The sequence below is a fragment of the Hippoglossus hippoglossus genome, chromosome 21 (assembly GCF_009819705.1).
Source record: "Hippoglossus hippoglossus isolate fHipHip1 chromosome 21, fHipHip1.pri, whole genome shotgun sequence".
NCBI lineage: Eukaryota > Metazoa > Chordata > Actinopteri > Pleuronectiformes > Pleuronectidae > Hippoglossus > Hippoglossus hippoglossus.
In genome coordinates, this window is record NC_047171.1 from 24,165,009 (window position 1) to 24,191,994 (window position 26,986).

A 26,986-nucleotide genomic window follows, 5' to 3' on the forward strand; every position below is an offset into this window, starting at 1 on the left:
TGGAATGGGGCCTGGAATGAAAATTATTTTGCCATTGACCTTTAAAAGATCAAAGAGAACAGGAAAATCCCTCTTTATCATTTTGGATTATTCTTGACTGATGTCATTTGTCGAAACATGGACAACAACCTTCTTGACAGAAGGGTGATCTGTAACAAACGAGGAATGGCACAAATTAGGCACCCGCTAAAAATATGGAAACGACACACTTTTATTTCACATACCTTACAATTGCATTAGTGTCGATTGAGGCAGATCCACAGTCTGCAGTGCGTACAACAAAAATGCAGAATACATATGCTGCAACTTATGTTCAAACTTATGTTCCTGCAATAACGGAGAGTCCAACAAATTGGATGACAAGAGGTTGTTTCAAGGCCACATTTCTAAGAACCTAGTTTTAAAGGTTTATTCAGTCCAAATACTACTTTCTGTTTTGCCACTTGGTTGCTGAGAGTTGCATGGAAATTTGTGTAACTAGTGCAGTGCAGTGCCTGTGAACACACCTGTTTATGATGGGCTGTTTGCTTGGCCTGTGGTAATGCTCCAAAGCCTATAATTCAGAATCTTTCCTTGTCATTCTTAAAGTCTCCTCAAACAGGCCTACAGTATATTGTCATACATTTTACATACAGTTTAGGTGCAGAGTGAAGTTAGAAAAACTTGTGTTCATCATACCTGGTTTATCTGCAATTAAGATTTGATAATCAATGTTCATAAGATGTAGCTGAATGTGCTTCATTTCTGTTTGTGTGTCACTTATAAATATATTATTTCAGAGGTCAAAAACAATGTTGTGCTTTTACTTTGAATGTCTCATCCAATATTACAACTTATATCACAATGCAGAGAATGTGTTCTCTGATAACATTTTGGATCATGTTATAACGGATCCTGCAGAAATTGGCATTTTTGCCAACGAGTATGCTCCAATTCCCCATCCTTTTTAACCAGAAAGAACCACTATATCATGCTCACTAAATCCACCAAACTCACCATCAAACATTATCACACCTATGACAGAAATGACAGAAGCAAAATAAAACTCACCCAAACCATCTTGGTTCGTGTTTCAACAATCATCAATTCTGGTAGGTCCATTTGGCAGGCACAACATAGGGGTTCTTACTTTCAAACAAAAGCTAATGTTAGTTTGAGTTGACCTTACTCAAATATTGGCTAGCTAACATTATCTTTGCTGTGCACCGTGAGTGTTTATGTGGTCCACAAAAAACTGAATTAACATTCAGTACTCAGTCTCTTATTGTTTTCTATCTTGTCTTAGAAATGCAGTCCTTGGTTGTCCAATTTGGTAAAGATCCGATGGCAGTGTCACAAAAACCATAGGGTCCCACAGACTGGAGCCTCCGGTTTGTTTGCTTATGTTGCCTGGTGTAGCAATAGTTTTAGCCACAAGATGGAAGCATACACATCTGTGTGCGTGTGTGTGTGTGTGTGTGTGTGTGTGTGTGTGTGTGTGTGTGTGTGTGTGTGTGTGTGTGTGTGTGTGTGTGTGTGTGTGTGTGTGTGTCTGTTGAGGAGGGGAGGGGGCATTGTTAATGAGAGGCGGGTTCCCAAAACAGGAGGAGAGTGAGGCCGAGGAGTGAGGGAATTGAAAAACGATGAGAAGAAAGCAGAGAAAATTGACTGAATGTTGAGTCTGCCTTGCTGTCACATCAGACGAGAAAGAAGGGAAAGGGAGACATGTCACTCTGTCAATCTGTCCAGTGACCTGAAAAGTAAAAGCTCTTTTTCTCTTCCTTCTCTCTCTTTCCCTCTTTCTCTCACTTCATTCGGACAATATCTCCCTCCCTCCCTTTCTCTCTCTCGGCAAACAGAGGCTGCCGCTAACCCTACGCATGAGGAAGCTGGATAGAACAGCCTGGTGCCAGACACAGTCCACGTAAGTAAACTGCACCATACTACACAAGCACACATGTGATGTCATACAAGCCTGTTTCATCAGTTATTTTACTGTATCAAAAATCAGTTTTCAATAGCAGTTACTTCATATTGTATAACGACAAACCTACAGGCAGCTGAGTAATGATCTATTGGCCTACACACATTCTATGTATTGGTAATCCACTGAATGAAACGTCATTTATTGTCATGTATCTACATTATTTGCTCATATTTAAAAAATATATATTTTAGTTGTATTTCTTTAACAGCCATTCACCCAAATCACAAAACACTTGTGTTTACCACTTAGAGTGCATTGCCACTGTTAGTTTTTTTCACCAGAGTTTGAATTGACATGGTTTGTTTATTTGATATTTTAGTATTTTATTCTATGTATTTGTGTCTTTATTTGTGTTAACATGGCAGCCATGACATTCCAAACAACACAAAGCAGAGCACCACTAGGCCTTCTCATTCATGTATAAATTATAGTTTTATACCTATACGTGTATCTAATCTAATCTAAAATATATTATGTGTTTCTTCTCTGCTCCATCTCAGAAAGACACATGCCTGCAGTTAAAGTTCTGTATTTTATTGAAATACTGACCAACTAACAAGAGTGGTCTGGAGATTAGCCAGTTGTGAATCTCTGGATCTTTGTTTTACAGCTTGCTAACTTGATTCTACTGTACAGCAGTCAATTAAACTAGCATGTATGAGGGTGTGAAAGAGCAATCTTCACCTGGGCCTGATGGGTTCAGACCCTCCACCACAAGATAAATAATCAGAAATGAGTTTTGAGTTCACTGTAATTTCGGTTTTATTGTGAGTAAAATTAATAATAATAATAAAACTGAGCTGGTTCCCAGAGAGCAGACTGAGCTGTCTCAGTTGGACATTTATTTCTATATCTCTTATCCTCCCCTGCCTTTGTGGATATAATTGTAAATACGCACCCTCTATTACTCTTGTTGGCCGTGTCTTTGGTGTCAGGAGGACACCAACTTTCCAATATGCTCTGCTGTTTCTTGAACACTACAGGGGTATCCATCTCCCAGTAACTGATCGTGGCAAATGGGGTCTTCCCACACACAGCCAGAAACGAACAGGTTGCTTTTCAGCATTCTTTATTCTTTAGAAAAGGTGAAAACATAAATCAAACTCAACTCAACGTAAAGGGTACAGCTTTTTCTGCTGGCCTGGCAGCTCAGCTAAGTCTTTTCCATTTGTGTCTCTCAGTGTTTCTCCCATGTGCGTCTCCTCCCATGTGCGTCCCTCTCTCTGGCAGCTCTTCTACTGCCTTTTGAACCACAGGGTCAATCAGCCAACAGCCCTCCGCTGTGCTGACTAATACTCGGGTCCAGGTGGAGGTACTCTCTGAGCCTCCTCCATGTCCACACTGATATCTCAAGTTAATAAATAACTAAACACATCAGCATTTCTCCCCTGTCAACCCTCATGACATTTGGTTACATACACTAATTGAAACAACATCAAATTATAAACATTATTGAACATGATCTTTTGTTAAAGATTTAAACTTAATAATGTATGTGTCTGTACGGATAAAACAGTACATATATTTTCCACCAGAGGGGGGTCTTCAGAAGGTGCTACATAATGTAAAGATGTATGTGCATGTAAAGGGAAGTCTAAGAGAAAGTTATACATATATCAAGTGTTTGTAGAGTAGATAATACAACTCTTGAAACTGTTCATCACATGTGCTATTCTTTTGCATACTCTTTTCACTTCTTACAAATTTAATGGCAGACTAATACCACCAGGCACTTTATTATGCTCATAACAGTACTTCTTAGAATTATTTATTGCTTCTGCAGTTTTACTGATATGAAACATGATTATTTACATCTGTCCACTGAATTACTTAAACAAGTGGTGATTATTTGTATGATTTGAATTTGAGAGGTGCATCACAGAGCTAGAACTAGATGGTATATAGCGTAGCTTTAAGACTGAAAGCATAAGAAAACTAAAGGGGTCTCTCAATTGACATAATAAACCTCTGTTAAATCAGCAGTTGTCAATAATGGCAATGTGGTGGCAGAGGTTTTTACTAGGGAAATTATTCTTTAATTTTATATACAATATTTATACAAATAATATCTTTCCTTCCCAATTGCTCTTTTGAATGACAAATCGTTTTAACGATCTCTCTGTAAAGGCAGATCGTAGAGACATTTTAATTGTTTACGACCTAATATAGTCATATTGCACACCCCTATTGCAACACGTCTTCCGTCTCCCAGTTGATGTGGTCTCTGACAGGGGACCACAGTTCACATCGATGTTCTGGAGGGAATTCTGCTTGGTGATGGGGCACCGTAAGCCTATATCTTCTGGATTCCACCCACAATCCAACGGCCAGACAGAACGTGGGAATCAGGAGTTAGAAACAGCCAAGCAGTGCATGGTATCCCAGAACTCCTCTCCCTGGTCCAAGCATCAAGTCTCTGCCCGTTCAAGTGCGCCGATGGGCTCCAACCTCGACTCTTCCCAGCACTAGAGAAGGAGATATGCTGCCAGTCTGTCCAGGCCTTCATCGGCAATTGTCGCTGGGCCTGGGCCCAAACACAAGCTTCCCTGATTCTCTCCACTGATGGCTACTGAACCATCTCCACCAGGGACCTGCCTTTTCAGGTCAACTTCAGGAAACTGGCACCCGGGATCAACGGCCCCTTCGAGTTCCAGAAGGTCATCAACCTGGCAGCGGTGAGACTTAAGCTTCCCTGGTCCATCTATGTGCGTCCATTCCACGTTCCATGTGTCCCAAGTGAAACCCCTCCCTACCTGGTGGATTGGGAGGGGTATGGTCCTGAAGAGAGATCCTGGGTCCCTGCTTGCCACATCGTCAACCCTCAGCTCATCGACGACTTCCACAGAAAGCATCTCGACCAGCCTAGCTGGAGGCCTGCCCCCACTGAGGGGCCTGACCAGAGAAAAATTACTGTCCATCCACCCATGACCTCGGAGGAAGAGGAGTCGTCCTCAGAGGAAGAGGAATCGTCCTTGGACAAGGAAGCTGTTGATCTACCTGCGATCTCCAGCGGTGTGAATTCCCGCTTCAAGCTGTGTTCCCACCTGTTCCCCGTGTCAACTCGCTCAGCCTAAGTCCCCTGTTCCAGCCCGAACCCCCTTTGATTACTGTTATTGAACTAAACTTTCTGATCACCTGCCTGCATTTCCTGGTGTCTGCTGAGAGCAGCATTAAAGGTCATTTCCTATTGACTCCAATTGCCGTGTATTGTGCTGTGTTTGGGTCCTAAATACACCAGTCAATGTAGAGTCTTTATTAGCTCTAGCTCTGTACTTTACCTTACATGAGAGTGGTGTGATCTTTTCAGCTCAGAAACAACACTTAAAATGTCTCAAAATGACTTACCTCTTCAGTAAGAATGTACATAGGTACCACAGCCAGGTGGATGGTGAAGTACTGACACTAACAATTTAAAATCTTTTCAAGTGACATATTGATGATAAGGAAAACTTACCAGCTTTTTTTTTTACAAGCTTGTGCTGTTAATGCGAGCTATTCATAGATGAACATAAAATTAACTTGCACATTTGTCAATCATAGTATTCTTACCAGTGTTATAAGATAAAATCTGCATCTCAAAACATGAGATAATATAAACTTTTCAATGCATATTTTGAGTTTTGGAGTAAAACCCCTTTAATTTTGTCTGTAGTTGTTGTTTGTGGAGCTACAGCTGCTGAGAGAGAGGGAGGGGAGTGGCAGACATTGAATAGAGATGTGTGATATGGAGGAAGAGAGGAATTGTAACTGAGAAAGAGAAGAAGAGAGAGGAAGGACCGATTAGGGTTGGGTGCCTGTGGTGGAACATGATGTCAGAGGAATGTATTGAGCCTCTCCTTTAACAAGCTGAGTTGTGTGGAGTAGCTGCCACCTCACACTATTTCTCACACATAAAAACCCTTTCACTCCATTTAACTCTTTCTTTGTTACTTCTCTCACTTACTGTCTCTGTTTTCACATAGCTGCATGCACAGCATGACTCCAAATCATATTCTAATATTCTTTATTTAATAAACACAATTGTGGTACAATTTTCATTTATTTACTGTACAACAATGCTTAATGAGTGAATAAAATAAATATACACATAATCAAAAATGTAAAACCTATATTCACATTCCAGTATCACTCGAATGACAGAGATCATAGACATGGAGATAAAAGGAAGGAAAGCAAACAGACAAAAAGAGAGAAAGGAAAGCAAAATAAAAGAGTGATAGAGAGCAAGGATAGACCGAGAGAAGAAGTCATGTGGGGGAGAGCCAGATGCTTGGAACAGCTGGATGGACAATGATTAATATTAGCAGTGAGGTAAGACATTGGAGGATGGAAAGGACATGATGTGTATGGAAGGGCAGCTGCTACTGTAAACCAACCACAGTGAAGTCACATTTATTTATAGCAGTATAGTCAAGAAACCAGAAATGGAGCTTTAATGCCAAATCACAGTTTAACCCTTTAACATCCTGCATTTTAAGGAGTTGTCTATCTATCTGTCTGTCTGTCTGTCTGTCTGTCTGTCTGTCTGTCTTAACCTTGCTGCCATTGAAAATCACACATGTACTGTAAGTTAGTGCTTGTAAAGTAACACTAATTATGTTAAACTTTAATCATCAGCAGTGGTAGTAATAGTTCTCCACAGTTGCTCTTTGATCCCCAGCTAACATATCCATAGTGTAATTTTTACTTGTAGCAATTCTAATTAAAACACCTACAATATGTCAAGATAGTCGCGATGTGATATCTACAATTCATTTCTTTCTAATAAAAATGTCCGTTGTTTATATCCGTCACTTAATTACAACTAGTCATCTTTGATCATTTTTTGCTTCATTGACTTACTGAAACAGTTTCATGTCTAAAATGTGAAGGCCTCTAATGGCCACAGCTTTCTCTCTGAAGTGAAACACCAATTCAAGAACCGATACTCCAAAGTTTGACCCAGGCAGCAGATAGTCAATTAGGTTCTACCCTTGATACTAAAATGAGCAGGCCACTGATAGTCGCTTGTTCCTGCCTTTTACGAGTGACTAGTTATTCGCTGCTGAATGGAACAGTATGAACCTGCCATAATTTTTTTATGTGTTTCATCAGTTTGTTCACCTTGAATGCTACTGTTGTCAAAATGCACTGTTGTGGTTGGGCAGGGTGAGAAACTAGCTGGGCCCTCCAGTGTCCAGCCCAGCGGCGTGTGAATGGCAGCAGGCCGCCCTGCATGTGCCATTCTGACAGGTTCAATGGACACATAATTTCTACTTGTGCGTAGTGGAATGTCCTCAGGTGCCCCTTCAGTCACCATGGTGAATGTGGACTATATGCAGGACCAGACTACCTTTAGTGACCACTGTCATGTCCCTTGAGCCACAACCTCCTGAGGTGACATCATGCAGCAGGTGTTGTTTTCTTTGAACTGGGCTGCCTGATATGACCGTGCACATCACCCACACTTTCTGTCAGTCTTTATCTATTCTTTTAGCTGATCCTTGGTGAGCCTATAGCAGAAGTTAATAAAAGAGACAAGTGTTTTTTTAAATATATATTTTTCAAGTAAATTCTTATTCGTTTCTAAGATTTACCAGGAAAACAATCAATGCAAAACAAAACAGACAAAAGTACAAACACACACACACAGTATGTTAAGTGTGTTTGTCATAATACAAAACTATAATTAAGGAGAGGAGAAATAAAGATAAACGGTCAAATCTGAATGATATTCCTACTTACATCACTGTTGATCTGCTTTTCTATCTCATTCTGGGAAATCTGAAATATGTTCAAAGAACATTCTATAAATAACATCCCATGTGAGCAGTAAACAGGCTTTAGAAAACACAGTTAGTGTCTCCTAATTTCTTGAAAGGGGTAAAATGTGAATGAGCCTTGTTGTCAACCTGCTAACTATGCCACACGGCATATTGATTTAGATTCTGAATAACTGAACTAAATTTCACATGTTGCAACACCACACCCCATAATCAATATAAATATGGTCTAATACTTTTTTTCTTTTTCTTTTTTCTTTTATCTTAAATAGGTGGACCCGGACTAAAACTATTTACCACCTACAAAAAAAAAACTTTTCAAAAGTAAGATATCTACTGAAGCAATGACTCTGAGTCTATTACAATTACAGTTTGAGAGGCCAAAGCTAATTTGACCTAAACTGCAAACTTGTGGGTCTTTGGTGCCAAATGCATCAAATGGACACATCACATTTTTTCGAGATGTGTCCAGCCTTAACATTGCCCCTTCTCTCTTTTAAAGTCAAAGACAACAGCAGAAAAGTTGACTCTGCAAGTCAAGACATCTTATTCAGTCCAATTTTCCAATGTTCCTGAATACGGACATAAAGAGACCAGTGTTTCATTATTCCTAAACAATTAATGTAGCTGGTCACTGCCTTTTTCACCACAGCACAGTGCAGGAGCAGCTGTATGCCATCCAAAGTGGCCTGGGGCCTGTAAGGAACAAGAAATGCGTGTGTGTGTGTGTGTGTGTGTGTGCGTGCGTGCGTGCGTGCGTGTGTGCATGCATGTGTGTGTGCGTGTGTGTGAGAGAGAGAGAGAGAGACAGAGAGAGCTGGGGTGGACTGGAAATAAGGAGCTAAATTCAGTTTGCTGTTGGTCTTAAGCTGGCATCTGTATGTTGTAAAAATCCAGACATAGGCAGGTTACTAAAGGGCAAAGAGTGAGAAACCTGTTTGTCATGTGCTTTTAGTTAAGTTCTACAGTATGTTAAGGGAAGTGCATTAACATCTAATGCTGAACTTTGCTCTTCACTATGAGTTAGTATCAAAAGCTCTATTGTTAATGTAGTTTCACTCTTATATGACAGTATATGACATCATCGCTATTTTATCTGACACTATGTGACGCTATGGCTACATGACAATACAGCATACAATATCTTGTACAAACACATGGTAACTTTACTTTTGTCTGTCCACAGGGTTGTCCAAGTCTGTATTATCCACGCTCTCTCAACATGGTGAAGATGTAGTCTGTTTGATCTCCATGGAGATGTCTCCAAACACAGGTTCCTCTCCCTTGTTGCTATGGTTATTGTGGTTGCTAGTCTTCATGACCAACATCATTCAGACAACGGACTCTGCCCCCACATCTGAAACTTCTCTGCTGGTCAATACCACATTGTTGTTTGAAAGTGGAGCCCCAGGCTACACCCTGCAGAACTGTAGCTGCTCCACACCTGTACAGGAATGCAATGAGACTCTTGCCAACCGGCTGTGCATATGCCACACTGTCTTGCGCTCTGCTTTGACCCTTTCTGGGCTCGGAGATCCTGGACGACTTACCGTCTGGGTAAAGGATCTCTGGGTCCTGGAGGAGCTGCTGAACAGAAGCAGGGTTGGCCATTTACAGCTGTCTTTTTGTGGAATTAAACCAATGGGAAGACAGTACCTCGCTTTGCTTGGTCTACAGACCCTTAGGATTCACAGTTCAGCACCAGAAGCACCATACCCCGATCAGGAAATAACAATTTTCTCTGCTGTGGAGTTAGAGGCACTCTCCTTGGACCTTTCCTCGTTCTTTTTTGTGACCATACTGGATGTAGCAGTGCTTAATGGGTTCTCTACCCTGAAGGCATACAGTGTTGTAGGACCACATGCTTACACTTTCTCCCAGCACTTTCCCCACCTGACCATTCCCCTTCCTCTGCTATCCTCTGCTACTCCCGATGACCCCAGTGAGAAGGATGCAAAGTCTCTGCAGAGCCTGTTCATTACTTTTGTCTACTAACAAAAAGATTCCATTCAAGGGCACAGTTAGGTCTGCACAAGTGATACACAGGAGTTACAAAGAACACATCTGGATGCTTTTTGTTCTTTTTTTGTAAAGAAATATATAACTGACTGCTGTGCTGAAGTTGTCTTTTAAGTGTGGCTTTGAACTTTGACTGTAGGGACACAAACTTCCCTTTTACTGATGGAATTTCCTTAGGGACAATTTCATTTGTGTTACACCTTGGATGCTGTTTTTACATCCCTGAAAGAAACTGCCCAGATATTTCTTCTCTCATAAGTGCACCGCAATTTCAACTCAAATGCATGCTACTCAGCTGACATCCTTTTACCCACGACAGTTTTGCAATAAACCAAAAGTAGTGTATTGCATACTTTGATTTATTTGTTGTCAACACCACAATATTAACACTGACTTATTAACTATATTTTTATTATTTCAAATAAATTAAATAATGGGTTTGAATATTTTGATTTACTAAGCCATACCACATTTGAGAATGTGGTATGGCACAGTTTTATATTGTATCTATGTATCTCTGTACCACTTGGTTGTATCATCCGTCAACATAGTCTTAACTTCCACTCCTACGCCGACGACACCAAGCTCTATTTAAACCCTCATCCATCCAAGCTCATAGTTGTGGCCCCAAGGCTCTGCTCCATAAGGTTGGAGATCTCCTCCTCGACATTGACAGCTGCTCCATCATCTCATCCCCCAAGGTCTGCAAGCCGGGTGTCATTCTTGACTCCACCCTCTCTTTCCAATCCCACATAAAATCCGTCACCTAATCTTCTTTCTTTCATTTCAAAAACATCTCCAGACTCAGGCCTTCATTCTCGACTTCGTGGCAGAAACCCCTGTTAATGCCTTCATCACCTCCAGCCTAGATTACTGCAGTGGAGTTCTGTCCGGTGTACCAGACAATGTCCTGAACAGTATGTGCAGAACTCTGCCGCCAGGGTTCTCACCCGCACTAAGCCCTAGCAGCACATCACACCGACCCTCATTCACCTCCACCGGCTCCAGATCAAGGCCCACATTGACTAAACTCCTCCTTCTCACCTATAAATCCCTCCATGCCCTAGCCCCACAATTTCTAACTGACCTCCTCCTCCCCTACACTCGGCTCAGAAGACTGTGGTCCTCCAACACAGGTTTGCTCTTCATTCCCAGCACCAAACTGCGAACCTTTTGAGACAGAGCCTTCTGTGCCGCAACCCTATGGAACTCTCTACCCGCCGAAATCAGCAATGCTGCATCTCTGGACAGCTTCATAATACTCCTCAAACACCACCTGTTCACTAAGGCCTTTAGCCTCAGTTAACGCTCCACCCTGCCATTAATGCTGTTTATTTCTGTCCTGTTTTGTGCAAATTACTTTCTTTTCTTTTCTGGTGTATCTTGAAAGGCGCTATATAAATTCCAACTATTATTATTGTTATTATTATTATCTTAGCACATGGGGTGCATATCTTTGCATATACACCTGTCTTACTGGTAATGATTTCTTTACAAGCTTGTGGAATGGTTCCAGCAGCAGCAGTTAAGCTTTCAGATTTGTTGTGGATGAACATTGTGCCAACTTTACGTTAATTGGTAATTTGTTCATGTCTAAAATAGAAATGGGTTCTATCGCATACTGGTTCTCAAATACTTCGCTCTCACGATTATCTGATCAGCATGATTTTACTAGTAATTTTTAAAAGCTTAGTTGACTGATATATAGGCTTGTGGTCAAGCTGACCTCAAGCACACTACTTAAAAGGAATTCATAGGGTTTGTGGCACTGCATGATTGTTAAATTTGAATTTAAACAGGTTTTCACACTTTGAATATTGACGTTTTCTCACATTCAACAAAAGTTTAAACTTCAAATAAAAAGTGTAGATAGATAGATAGATAGATAGATAGATAGATTGTTTACTTTATTGATCCCTGGAGGGAAATTAAACTCAAAGTGCTTTACAGTATAGTTTTGCCTTTCACCCATTCACAATCATTCATATATTTCATCTATCTATTGCACTTTCTCTATTACACACCACACACTGCTGGCACATCAATCTGGCACAGCAATCAGGGGCAACTTTGGGTTCAATATCTTCTCCAAGGACACTGTGGCACACTGAAATTGGACCAACCTTCTGGTTAATGGATGAGCAGCTCTACCTCCTCCTGCCATAGCTGCCTTATGAAAATGTTTCCTGTCTCCTCTGACTTGCTTCTGAATAATACATTTCCATCACACAAGCTGTTTTTTGTTCACCTGCCACCAAAATCTCCCTGGCATTCATGAGCACATGACACTCAGTGATTAAATGTGATCCCATGGCCAGAGAAAGCCCAAATGGTATGTTCTAATAGGCCATCAGCAAGAACAGTACGCAAGATTAAATCACACTTGAGAGGGATGAGATGAGGTAGGTAGTGTAGGTAGTTTAGGTAGGTGGGTGGGTAGGGTAGGTAGTGTAGGTAGGTGGGTGGGTGGGTAGGGTAGGTAGTTTAGGTAGGTGGGTGGGTAGGGTAGGTAGTGTAGGTAGGTGGGTGGGTGGGTAGGGTAGGTAGTTTAGGTAGGTGGGTGGGTAGGGTAGGTAGTGTAGGTAGGTGGGTGGGTAGGGTAGGTAGTTTAGGTAGGTGGGTGGGTAGGGTAGGTAGGTGGGTGGGTATAGTGTAGGTAGGTAGGTAGGTAGGTTGGTGAGTAGGTAGGTAAGAAGTTGGGTTGGTGAGTAGATAGGTAAATAGGGGGGTTAGTGAGTAGGTAGGTAGGTAGGTAGGTAGGTAGGTAGGTAGGTAGGTAGGTAGGTAGGTAACTCTGGCAGCTTCATTCTAGAGTAGCTGTAAGGGATAAAGATACACTTTCCTATGAGCAGCATATGATAGCATTCTATAAGCATGGAAAAGTTTTTCATTGTCTCCCTGTGATAAAAAAAAAGCACCTAATCTTTGCAATATTTCTTAAATGATATGTTGTTTTTAACGTTTTAACTATGCTATTAATGTGACTCTGGAGAGAAAGGGTTGCATCCAGGATCACTGTTTCTGACCTGTTTCCAGAGACTATAGTGACAATTTAAGAGATTTCCTTTCTGTTTGTTTTTGCCCCGATAACGGTGACTTCTGTCTTGTCACTTTTTAACTGAAAATTATGAGAGTTCCACTAATCAATTTGCTCAATGTACTCCTATAATGTACAAAATATAATCGAATCAAATCACTTGAGATCAAATCTCACACATGAGAGTGATTTGATTAAATAAATTGTGTTTTTAATGTATATAATTATGTATAAGTTTAACATAATTTCATCAAATCACTGTCAAGTTATTTGAAATTTGAAATAAATATATAAAGTCAACATTTTAGGCCAAATGTTTCTTGAGTGTATTTATAGGGGTGAGATCATTGGAGGACAGAGACATATATAACATCCATAGATATGGTACAACATGTGTTTCTGAAGTTGGCCTCAATGCAACAAACACATATTAAACCACCCTAAACTATCTTTTAACATAATTGGTTAATACAGGTAAAAGGCTTTCTATAATGGTTATTGAGTGTGCTTCGTCTTCTCTTACTGGCTCTAGTTTGGATCATGGGAGACATCGGCTAAAATTTCTGTTCCAACTTCCTCAAAATCCGCTGCTCATTTAAGGATCGTTTTGGGACCGTTTGTGTGTGCGTGTGCGTGTGTCTGGAATTTACCCCGACTTTTACTTTGAAGATGACACAGGATGTCAGGAAGGCGTACATCTCAGGTCTGGACTCACAGATTAGTCCACAGGAAATTCCCTTAGCTTTAGCTTTTCGAATAATACAAAGACGACTACGGCATGGGCAGGTGTGTCTGGGTAAGTCACTGAACATTTAATACCATGACAAGGGATGTTTGATCGCGTTTAGTCGGTCGCTACAACCACGTCTTTACGGTTAAAAAGTCTGAAAGTCCATGTTAACACGTCCTTCAAGTGACTGATTATACGTAGTTGTTGTGGTGACGTATTCAACTTCTCAAAGCGCTGATCTCTAAACTCTGGACTCATGTCAGGAGAAACTGTTCTTGGCTCACTTACACATATGTGTCCACACAGTTTGGACAATGACACTAAGTTATATTTTATCAATTGGAAATTTGTATTAACACCTACATATAAGCCTGTAATTACATGAGCCCAAACACAAGTGAATCTCAAAGTGTGGACATTTCTCAAATCTTAGATACATCACGATGCGGACGTGGACGACTCTGCTGTGATGCATACGTTAATCGTATTCCACCACTTCATAATTATAAACAGCGCTGCTTCAGGATCCAACAGACGCTCAGTCAAGGTCCGTCGTCAGAGTCTCTGTCGGAGTCTGCTTCCGCCTCACTCCCTCTGACCTGCGCTCACTTTACACTTTGACAATCAACACCAGCACTGATCACAAGTTATTAGGACACGTACAGGACCGATGTTTACTTTGTGTTTATTTGAGTGACTCTAGAGTTTATGAGACACAACACGAGACGTAACGTGACTCCTCTGCTCCGAACTAAAGGAATATGTTGTGTAATGTTTGCAGAGAGTACCAGTGCGGTGACCAGAGTGTGAGACATATAGAGGCTTCTACCTGGTGCTTACTGAGTACGCAAGGATGCACTGTTTGGCTCTCATCCTGTATTCCATGTTACTGCCTGATTCCGGTGAGTTACTCAGACTAGCTAATTGGACTTCAGAATAGCTCAGATACCATTCTCCTCAACACACCCACTTAGTCAGTGCTAGCAACTCATGATAGTGCTCTGTCACGTGTGTTTTGTACCTTGTAGTTTCATTGCACCTCTGAGTCAGCATCACATGTGAACTTGTTCCTCCCACAGCTTTCACCGGCCTCCCTGCTCCGCTGAATGTTTCTGTCATCTCTGTTAACTTCCACCATGTCATGCGGTGGGATCCTGGACCTGGCACCCCACCAGGTACACAGTACATGGTTTTCACAAGGTAATGTCCCTGTCCAACATCTTCAGTTCAATTCAACTTTATTTATATTTTTATTTACATTGATTGCCAGTTTTACATTGAAATGGAAGGATTATAAATAAGGACTCTAATACAAATGCTCTTTTCTTATGTCACATAAAAAATTAAATCCATCATAGAAAGCTTTAAAAAAAAAAAGACATTAGTGCTTGATTTTAGAAAAATACATAAAATGTGTAAATTATGTTTTCCTTTTCTTTTTTCTATTTTTGTTAACTAATTTTCACTCAACAGTCTCAACTAATTTTCTAACAATTATTACTCATTTTAACAACTGAACAGCTATAAAATCCCACTTTTCTTGTTCAGTGAGAGAAGTGAGCTCTAGCTTAAGCTGTCAGCATTTTAAATCTGGGCTGGAATCGTGTGTTATGTTGTTTCTTTGATGCTTTTAACAACTGCTACAGTCTGATAAAATATGAGACATACTGTTTTTGCCCTGCGCATGAGAAAAATGTATAAAGAGGGTCAATGAGTGTCCTGGGTCGCTAAACAAGTGCCATAACGGAAAAAATAGGAACACCCTATCAAAGTTTGACATTTTTCAATGATTTATTGGTTGAACTTTCGGGTCCCAATAGGACAGCAACTGGGTCTGGATGTGGGCTGTGCGCCGCTTATTAGTGACCCCTGCTCTAGCAGAACTTAACTCAGTTGTTCCCAGTTGTTGGGAAGCCAACTGCCTTGACCGGTTGGAGAGAGAGGAGATAAATGGGGAGAGAAGAGAGGTGGGTGGGAATGGGGGAGAAAAGAGAGAGAGGGGGAGCCATCTTGTTGGCTATCACTGCTCTCATTTCCTACCACAAACTACCTGATGCCATTTCCTCTTTTGGTTAGAGACACTGCCTCATTCGACTGTTCTGTTGATTCTGTACATTTGTCTGTAGCACCAAGCATACAAACTCTCAAGTACTTTGGATTTTTAGACTTCAGTTTAAAATTTTAGACCGGCATTTAACAGTTAAAAACTTGGGTTTGTTTTATTGTTTATTACAACAAACACAGATAAAAATGAATATCACAATATGCCAATGACCATATTTCTCAGTCCTTGTGGTGAGGTGAGGTAATTGAAGTTATTAAAGAAATCACAATAACATCAATCACAAAAATATAGTAACATAAAGGAAACTAGGGGAAGGAGTGAGAAGCATTGTCTAAATTACATCAATGTATCATTTAAGTTCTTCAATAATGATACGCTGAATAAGATAAGAACATCACTTTACTCCAGAACAAATCTCAAAAGTTCCAAAACGTACGCAACTTGTTTTTTGTGAAGCAGCTTAGAAGTTCTGCCTTTCAGCCGCTGGGGAATTCCACAGCAGTCTGCTTTTTTTCCCCATCAAGTGAATATACATTGTCTTTCTTGTAAATTACAAAAGAGAATTAAATACATTCAACTTCCCTTTGCAATTCACAAAACTCAAAAATCTTGTATTGAAAAAAAACTAAACTGTCTATATAATAATACATCGAAATTGCGCTATTGGTCAAGAATATCAAGTTTTCACACTTCTGTAGAACAAGTAGAAACATGGATCATGAGATGTTTATTTAATAATCTGTCCAGCACAAGTGGACAGATTATCAAACAGTGACAAAGCCATCCACCTCTGTCTTGCCTCAGCCTAAGTCTACCATACTTGCCACAGTTGCATGCCCTCGCAGTTTCCTGTACAATGAGAGATCCAGGGTTCCCGTGGTGCTTTAAAATTCTTTAAATTCTGGTAAATTGAACAAATTTAAATAAAATCATTAAAAATAGACATAAATAGACATGGGTCATTGGAAGGGCTTGGATTTATATATTTTGTGCAAAAATAAAAATACATTGTTGTCCATGTCCTAGAATTTATAGGAATTGAGCCTTGAAACTATTTGAAAACACTTTGAATTTGATGTTTAAGAAGGTGTGGGAACCCATGGAGAATTCAAGCAGCAAATTAAGGTGTATTCACTTTCAGTTTTACGATTAGAAGTTGATTTTAATAAATTGTTGGCTTTTTTAATGATTTCAGTTTTAATCAGCCTCTCTGACGCCCAGGATCTTTTGTGACCTTTAATTTGGTCACATTTTCAGTCAGAACATGGTCTGTATGATAATCTGTGGTTTACTTTAGCATTTCCTTTGATGGAATATATGTGAGGTATTTTTTCTCTCTTAAAGCTCTGCTTGGACTGTTTCAGTTTCCAACCAGTGTTTGTTTCCGTTGATGGAACACATCTTCTGTGTCACCTCACTGTGTGATCTAGCTGTGACCACAGAGAGGCCAGCTGATACTTTAGAGCGGTTATTCTCAAACTGTGTGGCGCCACCCAGCATAACAGGTGGGGAGCGAGCGGGGAGGGGAAAATGTGATGCAGAACTAATGTTGTAGCGGAACTAATGTTTTGACGTTGGAATCTCTTTAACGGCGGAACAGTAAACAAATCGTTCTTTCACCGTAGCTATAGTGTTCGGTCAGCGACAGGGACGAAAAGGAAAGCAAGCGGTGCTTCCGAGACAAACAAGACACAGTGTTCAAAAACCAAGTTGAAGAGAAAGTACGACGAAGCCTATCTTGCGATTGGGTTCACAGTGAATGCGGTAGGAGATGAGGAGAGACCAGTGTGTATTTTATGTCTGAAAACTCTGGCAGCTGACAGTATGAGACCCAACAAATTAAGAACAAACTTAGAAACATTACACCCCAGTCACATCAATAAGCCACTCGAGTTTTTTCAGAGAAAACTTGATGAATATTGTCAGCAGGAACAAAGCTTTGTGAAAGCTACATCAGTGAACTGCAAAGCAACCATGGCATTCAAAGTCGCATATAGAATTGCCCAGTGCAAAAAACCACACACGATAGCAGAGGATCTCATACTCCCCGCAGCTTTAGATATGGTGTCAATGATGCTTGATGAGACCAGCGCCTCAAAACTGAAGGTTATTCCCCTCTCTAATGACACAGTCGCATGACGTATGTGCGACATTTCAAATGGCCTCGAAGAACAACTCACCAAAAAAAATGAAAGACAAACATTTCGCCATCCAAGTGGACGGGGCTACTGATAGCAATAAAGACTGCTTATTTATTGCTTATGTTCGCTTTGTCACATCAGAATCACTGTGGGAGGATTTGCTGTTTTGCAAGTATGTCCAAAGTAGAGCCACAGCTGATGCGCTCTTTAAGCTTCTTGACTGTTGACTGTTAAGCTTGAGAGGTGGGGCAGGCGACTTGATCAGAGAAATACTGATTCCTTTGAGAATCTGAGTGAGTTTGCTGACACCAGTGATACTGGAGCCACCACAGTGATTCCATGTCTTAGGGAGCACATCTCTTCACTGAGAGGATTCTTTCAAAAGTACTTCCTAAACAACAGTGCTCAGTACGACTGGGTGAGAGATCCATTCAATGCATCACCACCTGCTGATTTCAGCTCTACTGAAGAGGACCAGTTCATTGAGATGAAATCTGACTCCACCCTGAGGCTTAGGTTTACAGCACAGACACTGAGTGAATTCTGGCTTGGTGTGGAGAGGGAGCATCCACTCATAGGGCAGAGGGCTGTGAGGATTGTGCTTCCCTTTGCCACATCGTATCTCTGTGAGATGGGCTTTTCTGCTGTTGCCTCACTGAAAACAAAGTACAGATCTAGGCTCAATATAGAACATGACTTAAGAGTGGCATTATCACTGCAACCCCGTTTTGAAAAGATGTGCAGTGCAAAACAGTCTCATTGCAGCCACTAATACAGTTGATAAGACTTGAGTTCTCACATAGTGACTTGCCCATCTTTCTTGCCAAGTATCTGCATGTGTTGTTTTTGGTTGAGCTTTATCATCTTTGTAACAAAGTGATTATAATTTAATTTATGTTTTCTCTATTTTTGAAAAAGTACGGACTGATGGAGGAATGTAGTGATAAATGTCACCAAAAGTACTTCAATTAAGTTGAATTTAAGCAAAGTTATTGCACCATTTTTTTTTTTAAAAAGCAGACAGACTGATGTAGCAAAGTAGTGACAAATGCCACAAAAGGTTGTTTGAAAAAGGTTTTTTATTTGCACATCAGAAATTCCTGAAAGTAATGTGAATTTAATGTTCATGTGTATGTTATGTAAATACACAAGTTAAACTTGGCCCATTTTGTCATCATTTTGTTGGGGAAGGGGAGGAGCGGGTGGGGCATGAAAAATATTCTAGCTCCAAAGTGGGGCATGACAGAAAAAGTTTGAGAACCATTGCTTTAGAGGAACCAATGATTCAATTGCTTTTATTTGTTTTTCAGTTTTGGATATTCTAATGGTCTTCTTTTTACTGTCATGAAGGTTCACATTTCATTAAATTGTACTTGCCTGCATGACAGAAATGAATATAATGAGCAATTTCATGGGTGGATTTGATTTGAAACAAGCAAGAAGATTATGTTTCAAAATGTTGGTCATATTTTTTACTATTTTAAGAAAACATAAAGGATAAATCTGATGATATATTGCCTGTTTTCTTCTACCACTGGCAGTTTTTAGGCTCAGATTTGTGGGTTAGGGTTAGGCCCTAAAATTGATAGGATGAAAAAAACAGCACACTACTTAAATAATTATTTTAAAATAATAAAATTAATTTTAATAGCACTAACTCGTGTCATAATAAATTCCATAATAGTAAATAAATAAGCCATAAGCTTAGTTTTTATCAAATTAAGAAGTGAACATTTGACTTTCATAACTGATCAGATGTCTTCTCTGTCACAGTTTTTTTGTTTATTTTTTCATTTTCCGCTGGCCCACTAGACTACAGTTATACTGGCCCCTTGTGTGTTTTTCCCCCATAATTTGATAGGGGCCCTATATTGCCACACTGATGACTGTCTCTATAAGATTATCCAATATGTATCTACATGGGCCACAATACGACCCGGGGAAGGTGCTTTGTTATATCGAACCATTTAGTGTAATTTCATGCAATCTGATACTATTTGTTTGATGTTGACATTCATTTGCTATTGTAAATTTGAGGGAGCCAAGTCTATAAAAGCATTGTTCACCTCCAACTATATATTTTATAAAGGACTAATATCTCCAATATTTATTTTCTGTTCTTTTTGACACAGGTAAAAAATGGATGATGAAATGTATGGTTTCAGAACTTGCTTGAATAGGCACAGATTGACAAAAAGACTTGAGGCCTTAAGAATGAACAGAAATTTCTGACAACATGACGTGATGTCTATCTGGCCCACTAATGCCGACGTGTCTCAATTTGGCAGATATTTGGGGGGAAATATTTAAAACCAAATAAAGTCTACACTGCAATTCATGAACTTTGCCAAGTCCCTCTAACACTGAAGACAAACCTATTATAATGTTTTCACTAGTAGCACAAATTAGAGCCAAAGAAACTTGCAAAGAGATGAAAATGGATACAGTTGTGTATGTCAGCTCAGTGAGCATGCTGTTGACATGATATAATATTAAAACATAACATAACCTCTCTGTGACTCGGGTATGTCTTGCTCACTGGGCAATCACAAGAATCAACAGTGAGTTGATGCACATTGGCCTTGTGCTTCTCTCAGATAGAATGAACAAGTATTCCTCAGTCTACTCACCCTCTGGTACTCATATTCACTGTTAACTTCTCTTTTCTTTGCATGACCAGTTTAAAAAAATACTCCTTTTTGAAATTGATCTCTGAACTCTGACCCATATTGAGTATGTGTGTTGTAAGATATAACTTAACCTTATAAAGGGTAGTAGGCTCTACCATTAAATGTTCACTTTAAATCAATATTACGTATGTGGTGAGAGAGATAATAGACATAAAACTAAGAGTACGGGGCTAGCATGAAATATAATGTTTGAAATCTGTTTCTTATTTTGCAGGGTCTACGGGGATAATTATAAACAGGAACTGAACTCAACGACAACATCATTAAAGCTGGAGCTAAGCAACAATTTCATTTATCTACTGACTGTCCAGGCATACTGCAACCAAACCTTGTCTCCTGTGTCCGACAAATACACTTTCAGCCCATACAGAGACAGTATGTCAACATGATTGTCCTTTGAGTTGCATGCATATATTGTAATTTTTCTAATATTGCTTGTATTTGTCAGTTGTAAGTCTGTTCAGTCAAGTAAGTAAGTTAACCGTTAACTATACTGAAATGATCCATTGATAATAAAAAAAAGTCAGTACAGGAAAAATAAATCCAAGTAGATAATTGGTTATATAAACAAACCAAGCAATTATCTTCTTTATTTTCATACATTTATTGGATTAAATTGATAATAAATTATCTGTCAGCATCAATCTGTTTAGTGCTAATTGGCAAATGTTAACATGCTGACTTGCTAGCTAAAATAAACACTACATCATCTATACTCAAAGCCCAGCTGTTTCTAAGAGCAACATTGCAGAGCTGCCAACATGGCTGGAGAGACTTTACTCAGACACCTTTGTGTTCAATCCTTTTTATCCCTGTGTCTCCTACAAATTTCTCAGACTAATTAATTCTACTTATATATAGATTATTTCAGTTCCTTTCCTTTGAGTCTATCCAAAACTAAATTAGCTAAAGTAGCTAATCGCATAGAGATCTACTTGTGGTCGGAGAAAATTGCCCTTGGTAAAAAAAACATGTTCAATTTATTTTTGTGTTTCTTCTTGTGATAAGCCACAATAGGTCCTCCAGAGGTCTCACTTGCTGGATGTGGCAACTGCATACAAATCAACATGTCGTTGCCAGAGGCCGACAGGAGCTCAGGAATTGATGATATTCAGAAATTCTACTATTCCGATTTCAGAGTTGTTTGCAAGAGGGGAAAAACAGAAGTGGTAAGAAATAAATTTTGCTCCTATTTCACACCACTAATTTCTTACTGGTTCTCAACTGTTTATGAAGTGAAGTAGTGAGCACTTTATTAGCATGATCATACTAATACTGGGTAGGGCCTCCATTTGCACTCAGACAGCCTCAGTTCTTTGTGTTGGAAACCTCTTGTAGCATCACATAATTTCAGCAGCACATTCATACTGCCAACCGCACCTCTGCCACATGAACAGGAGCGAAACTGTCGATGTGGTCTTTTCTGTCATAGAACATCCACCTCAATGTTGGGCTGGTTGTCGAGCCTTACATGTAGAAGACACCGATGTAAATGTCAAGATATTTCATGGTGATAGGAGCCAACACCAGTGTCAATGTGCTGTAAACAAAAACGTATATGTTACATCCTGCCTGTCTGCTGCACCATTCCTCACCTTGTTGCTGTTGAGAACGGAGAATCTCCTGCTGCGTTGTTCAGTGTCAAGGGCAAACTCCGGAAAAAATGCGGACCTAATTCTCCCGAGTTCCTCAGCAGGACATGTTTGAAAACAGCATATGAGTGTGTACAATTTGGTGAGGCTGGGGACCTTGAATGAGGAATGCTGAGTGCTATAGTTGCTTTTATCTCCATTCTATCAATCAATCAATCAAATTTTATTTGTATAGCCCATATTCACAAATCACAATTTGTCTCATAGGGCTTTAACAAGGTGTGACAGCCTCTGTTCTTAACCCTCAACAAGAGTAAGGAAAAACTACTAAAAAATGAACGTAGAAACCTCAGAGAGAGCCACAAGTGAGGGATCGTAGCATCCCCGGCTGATTGTCTGAATGATACACAGTCTCAGTATGAACATACTTTGTACAATTAAACACACACGTGGTAATGAGTGACCATTTTTGCCCACGTGTAACAAAGCCATTTCAAAATAAATGCATCAGATTCCAATAGTGCATCTGTTTGGACAAAATTAACGCACAATTCATAATATATCTATAAAATACATTATAATGAAAAACAAAATGTTATTTAGGTCATTTACAGGGATCCCTCTCCCAGGACAGACAGAAGTGAGATAGATTGCACAACATGATTAGCTGATTGGATAATTGTCTGAATATTTAGGATTACAGGTGTTTCTAATAAAGTGGGTGTGTGTTCACATGGCATATTAGATTTAATATCTAAACTTCAGTGATATAGAAAACTGGTTAACCAAACATTTTCCATTGGTAGCTCTTCTGTAGTGGGAGAGATTTTGGCATTGGTTCAGCTAAATCTTAGTGGACTATTTAATGTTTGGATTACTTTACCTCAAAATTACACCTTTGCTTCTCCTTGTACTTGTTTTATTGAATACTGCACATATTATCTAAGGTTATAACATGTGCTACTTAGTTTTTTTTTATTATTTCATTGGTATGTTATATTTTTGTGACCTGCACACAGTGTCCAACCCTCATGGCTTTGCAAGGCAAACTTTCATTTGTAATATACATCAGTATATAATTACAGATTATTTTACAACTCAGCCTTTAACTAAACATTCAATTAATTTCAATTGTATAGCGCCAAATCACAATATACATTATCTCAAGGTGCATTACATAGTAAGTTCGAGACCTTAAAAATTATTGAGAAACCCAACAGTTCCCACAATGAGCAAACACTTTAGCGACTGTGGAGAGAAAAAACTGGAAGAAACCTCTAGCAGAACCAGACTCAATGTGGGCGGCCATCTGCCTCGACTGGTTGGGCTGAGTGGGTGGCAAAGAGGGGGGAGAAGTGAGGGGGGTGCATTCTGCCCAATATTCTTTCTCTGGCCAAATCCTGGAAGTAATCCTGGGCAATAGAACAAAAAATGATTCTCATTCTCATGTTGACCTTGTTTACACATCAAGCCTCCTCTGCAGTGGCATTAAACCTGCCCATGGCTAGGACTAAAGGTAGTGTTCCTGAAAGCAGCGTTGCACACACGGATCTTTGTCTTTTGTGTAAATTATGGGATGGCCATGCAAAGTGTCCTAGTGAGAGTCTCTCTCTGATCAGACATCGTCATGACTTTATTCCAAAGTTATTAGACTACCCATTCACTTATCTCTCTACCTTTCTGGTATAACTCAATATAACATATGATTATTTCTACTATGAGAGCAGCTTTGGATCTGTAAGAAATTAGTAGGACTAAAAACTCCCATTTCCTTCTTGGAGTGGAAATATTGCCATCTGTGCCCTGCGTTACAATATTGTTGACTGCTTGGAAAGATGAGACAATGGCCTGATGTGAAACCAAGCATTAAATCCAATATTGTGACTGAAACTGTGAGTGATGTATTGAGAGCTAAGAAGTCATTTTAATCATATTTTCTCTTTATTTAAACTGCAGGGGTCCTACATCATACAAAACAAGAGTTTTACTCTTCATAACCTTAACAGAGGTGAGGAGTACTGTGTACAAGTACACACAGAGATTTTCTTAAACAAAAACACTGAGCCATCCTCTTTGAAATGCATCTTCACCAGCACCGTGGAACAGCGAAAAGGTGAGCTGAACATTGAGACCTGATTGTCATGCTGTTGTAACAGTGTTATGGTATTAATATTAAGATGTCAGTGTTTCACATAGCGTTTACTTGGGAAAGCTGCCTATAGGCACATTGAAAGGGGACACAGTATATTTTATCTGCTATTTTAGCCTTTTTTAAACAATGTTTTTTTTATCCATATGAGAGAATGGTTTAATCTGCTATCATTTAACTAGTGGACAATGTCCTGTTCGTCCTATTGCATGAAGGGTCTACTGCCAGTTGCTTATACTCTGCAGGGAAACACAATTTTTCTGTTATTACATTAGAGCTAAGCAACACCCCACCACAACCACCCCCTACCCCACCCCAGTCAGTTACCACCGGAATAAAAGTCTAAGTAAAATTGGAAACATTGAATGTTAAGCTGAAACATGAGGTTTGTGGGCTCTATTGTTGTTATTTAAGCACAGTAAAATGTAAGTTCATTGTTGTCAAGTGCATGCCATTCTAGTTTTATATGTTGGCTCTATATGTTGACCACACTTTTACGTTTCAGAGAAGTAAATAGCCAGTGCAAGGTACTAATAGTTTGATACTGAAGGATTTATTACTTTTGGTTATTCTCTCTCTCTCTCTCTCTCTCTCTCTCTCTCTCTCTCTCTCCAGACCCTGTTGTTTTAGGTGTAGTTGCTGTTCTTCTGATATTTTTCGTGGGTGTCTTCATAACCATCATGTCCTGCCTGTACTACACTGGATTCCTTTGTAAACTGAAGGATCTGCCTACAGTACTAGTAAGTCTGTCTGTCTGTCTGTCTGTTGGTCGGTCTTGGTATCTAGCCATGCAGATAGCTAGGCTTTCAGATATCTATTGTAATGGAAAATTCCGCTGACCAGTGTCTAAAGGTAATGGAAAATTCCACTGACCAGGTGTCTCACTGCTGTGATACTGTCTATCTGACAGGATGGAACCCTTATTTGGCGGTGTCTCACTGCTATGACCTTGACAAACAGGGTCATGTATGCCCTTATTCTGTGATGTTTTCTTCCAACTGCTACAGCGGACGGACACAGCAGATAGACACAGATGATGATTTCATGACTTTTTTTCATATTATGTTTTATGAAACGCCTCTTTGTATAAGTTCTGGCTTTTGTGAACTTTGGGGAAGTTCCACTTTGAGCACCCGTGCTTGTTGTGTAACCTCTGCAGAGCTTACTATTAAAAAGACTCAAAGGCAACTCCAGTCTGAGAATTTCATTATTTCAAATCTCAAGATGAATTTCCATCACACTATCAAGATTGTTTTTGCCACTGCCCCAATACAATTGAGGTCATTAATGTAATATTTTGTGGTTTATGATCTGTATCTGGATATTTTATATTAAATGGCTAATAGATAATATGGCACTGTATTTATTTTTACTTTACAATTGTCTCACTGCTATCCTCATCCTGTGAGTATTAAACTTCCTTCTTGTTCCCTCACTCCAGATGGCTCTGGTCCAAGGCTACACCCTGACACCAGAGGAAACAATCCCAGACCCAGTCTCCATTAACTCACAGATGGAGAAACAGAGGCAGCACAATGAGCCCACAATGCAATTTCATGCCATGGGAAATGAGGATGAAGATGATGAGGAGGAGGAAGAGGAACAGATAAACGTATACATGGACAGAGCTGCACGGTGTTCCACGGATGAAAGTTTGTGCTTGGGTTCTGGCAACATGTTGATGCACAGCGAGCCAGCTGCAGCAGCAGACTGTGGGAGTTTGACAGAGAGGTTGTCAGCTGAGGTGGAGCTGTCGGATGCAGATGATGGGGTTACACTTGTGGGTCTAGATGAAGATTTGGTCAAAGCTGCAGGAACAAAGGTTTCTCTCATGCCTGAAGAGGGTCACATCAGACTCCAGGGACATGTCACAGGTGGGGAGGGGGAGGAGAAGGAGGATGAGATGAAGAAAGAGAAGGTGTTTGACAGCTCTGGCGATGTCAATCTGTTTTCAGTCACCCTTGCTGCACTGACTGTAGGAGAGGAAGAGGAAGAGGAAGAAGAACACAACGCAAATGAGCCTTTCTCAAACTTTCTGAAACTACCTGATCTGGAGCCTCTTCAAAGAGTCCAAAAATGGAGTTTAAGCAACACAGACTCACAAACTCAATCAGACGATCAGACAACTGTGGGGTTAATGAAAGACACACATGAAGACTTTACTGAGACTGGGTATGAAGGCTTGCGTGCAAACACTTCTGGCTGCATCAATACGCAACACGAAGAGAAACAAGAGGGAGAGGAGGACGATGAAATAATCTTTGAATATATGGCACACACGTGATATAGTATGTGGCTCTGATGTGTGTAGTAAGTATGAGAAACTATGTATGAGTATTTATTAATGTTTTTCTTCCCAGCAGGTCCAACTGAAATACCTTAAATGCCCCAGGACATGAAATATGCATGTTCCCAGATCTGTATCTCTGCGTTATTTGCTAAATATGTTGTAAAAATTAAAATCATAGTATTTTTACATTTAAGTCTTTTGTTTCCTCTAAAACAAGGCCTTAACAACAGAGAGCAGCCATGAATTTTCATCTTGAGCTGCTAGTTACTGTCAACTCATGCCACAGAGACTTTCATGTTTTTACTGGACCCCTAAACATGTGAAATCAAACTGCTGTTGTGCCATAATGCATTAAACGTGATACCATAAAATGGTGTGCCTTTCGGCATTCAATAAATGTGGTTATCAAAATAAAATATAAAATATTAATATTTAATTATTAATATTAAATAATAACTTTAATTGATTAAAGTTACCTCGGGGCACCACCCTTCAAAGGAAGGGAAAAGATAGCCAATTTATTGATTAAGTCTCATAAAAGTACT

The 26,986-nt window shown here is 39.8% G+C and overlaps 2 protein-coding genes across 2 annotated transcripts; both read left to right on the forward strand.

Moving 5' to 3' along the window:
* Positions 1-1,666: 1,666 nt before the first annotated feature.
* Positions 1,667-9,741, forward strand: LOC117754519 (uncharacterized protein C21orf62 homolog). The gene is made up of 3 exons (XM_034573420.1): positions 1,667-1,739; positions 1,839-1,903; positions 8,915-9,741. The coding sequence occupies exon 3, from the start codon at positions 8,980-8,982 to the stop codon at positions 9,721-9,723; it is 744 nt and encodes a 247-aa protein (XP_034429311.1). The 5' UTR covers positions 1,667-1,739; positions 1,839-1,903; positions 8,915-8,979; the 3' UTR covers positions 9,724-9,741.
* A 3,717-nt stretch (positions 9,742-13,458) lies between these two features.
* On the forward strand, positions 13,459-26,770 carry crfb1 (cytokine receptor family member b1). The gene is made up of 8 exons (XM_034573378.1): positions 13,459-13,580; positions 14,296-14,416; positions 14,594-14,714; positions 20,625-20,785; positions 21,419-21,579; positions 23,959-24,115; positions 24,767-24,891; positions 25,593-26,770. The coding sequence occupies exons 2-8, from the start codon at positions 14,368-14,370 to the stop codon at positions 26,433-26,435; spliced, it is 1,617 nt and encodes a 538-aa protein (XP_034429269.1). The 5' UTR covers positions 13,459-13,580; positions 14,296-14,367; the 3' UTR covers positions 26,436-26,770.
* The last annotated feature ends 216 nt before the right edge of the window (positions 26,771-26,986 follow it).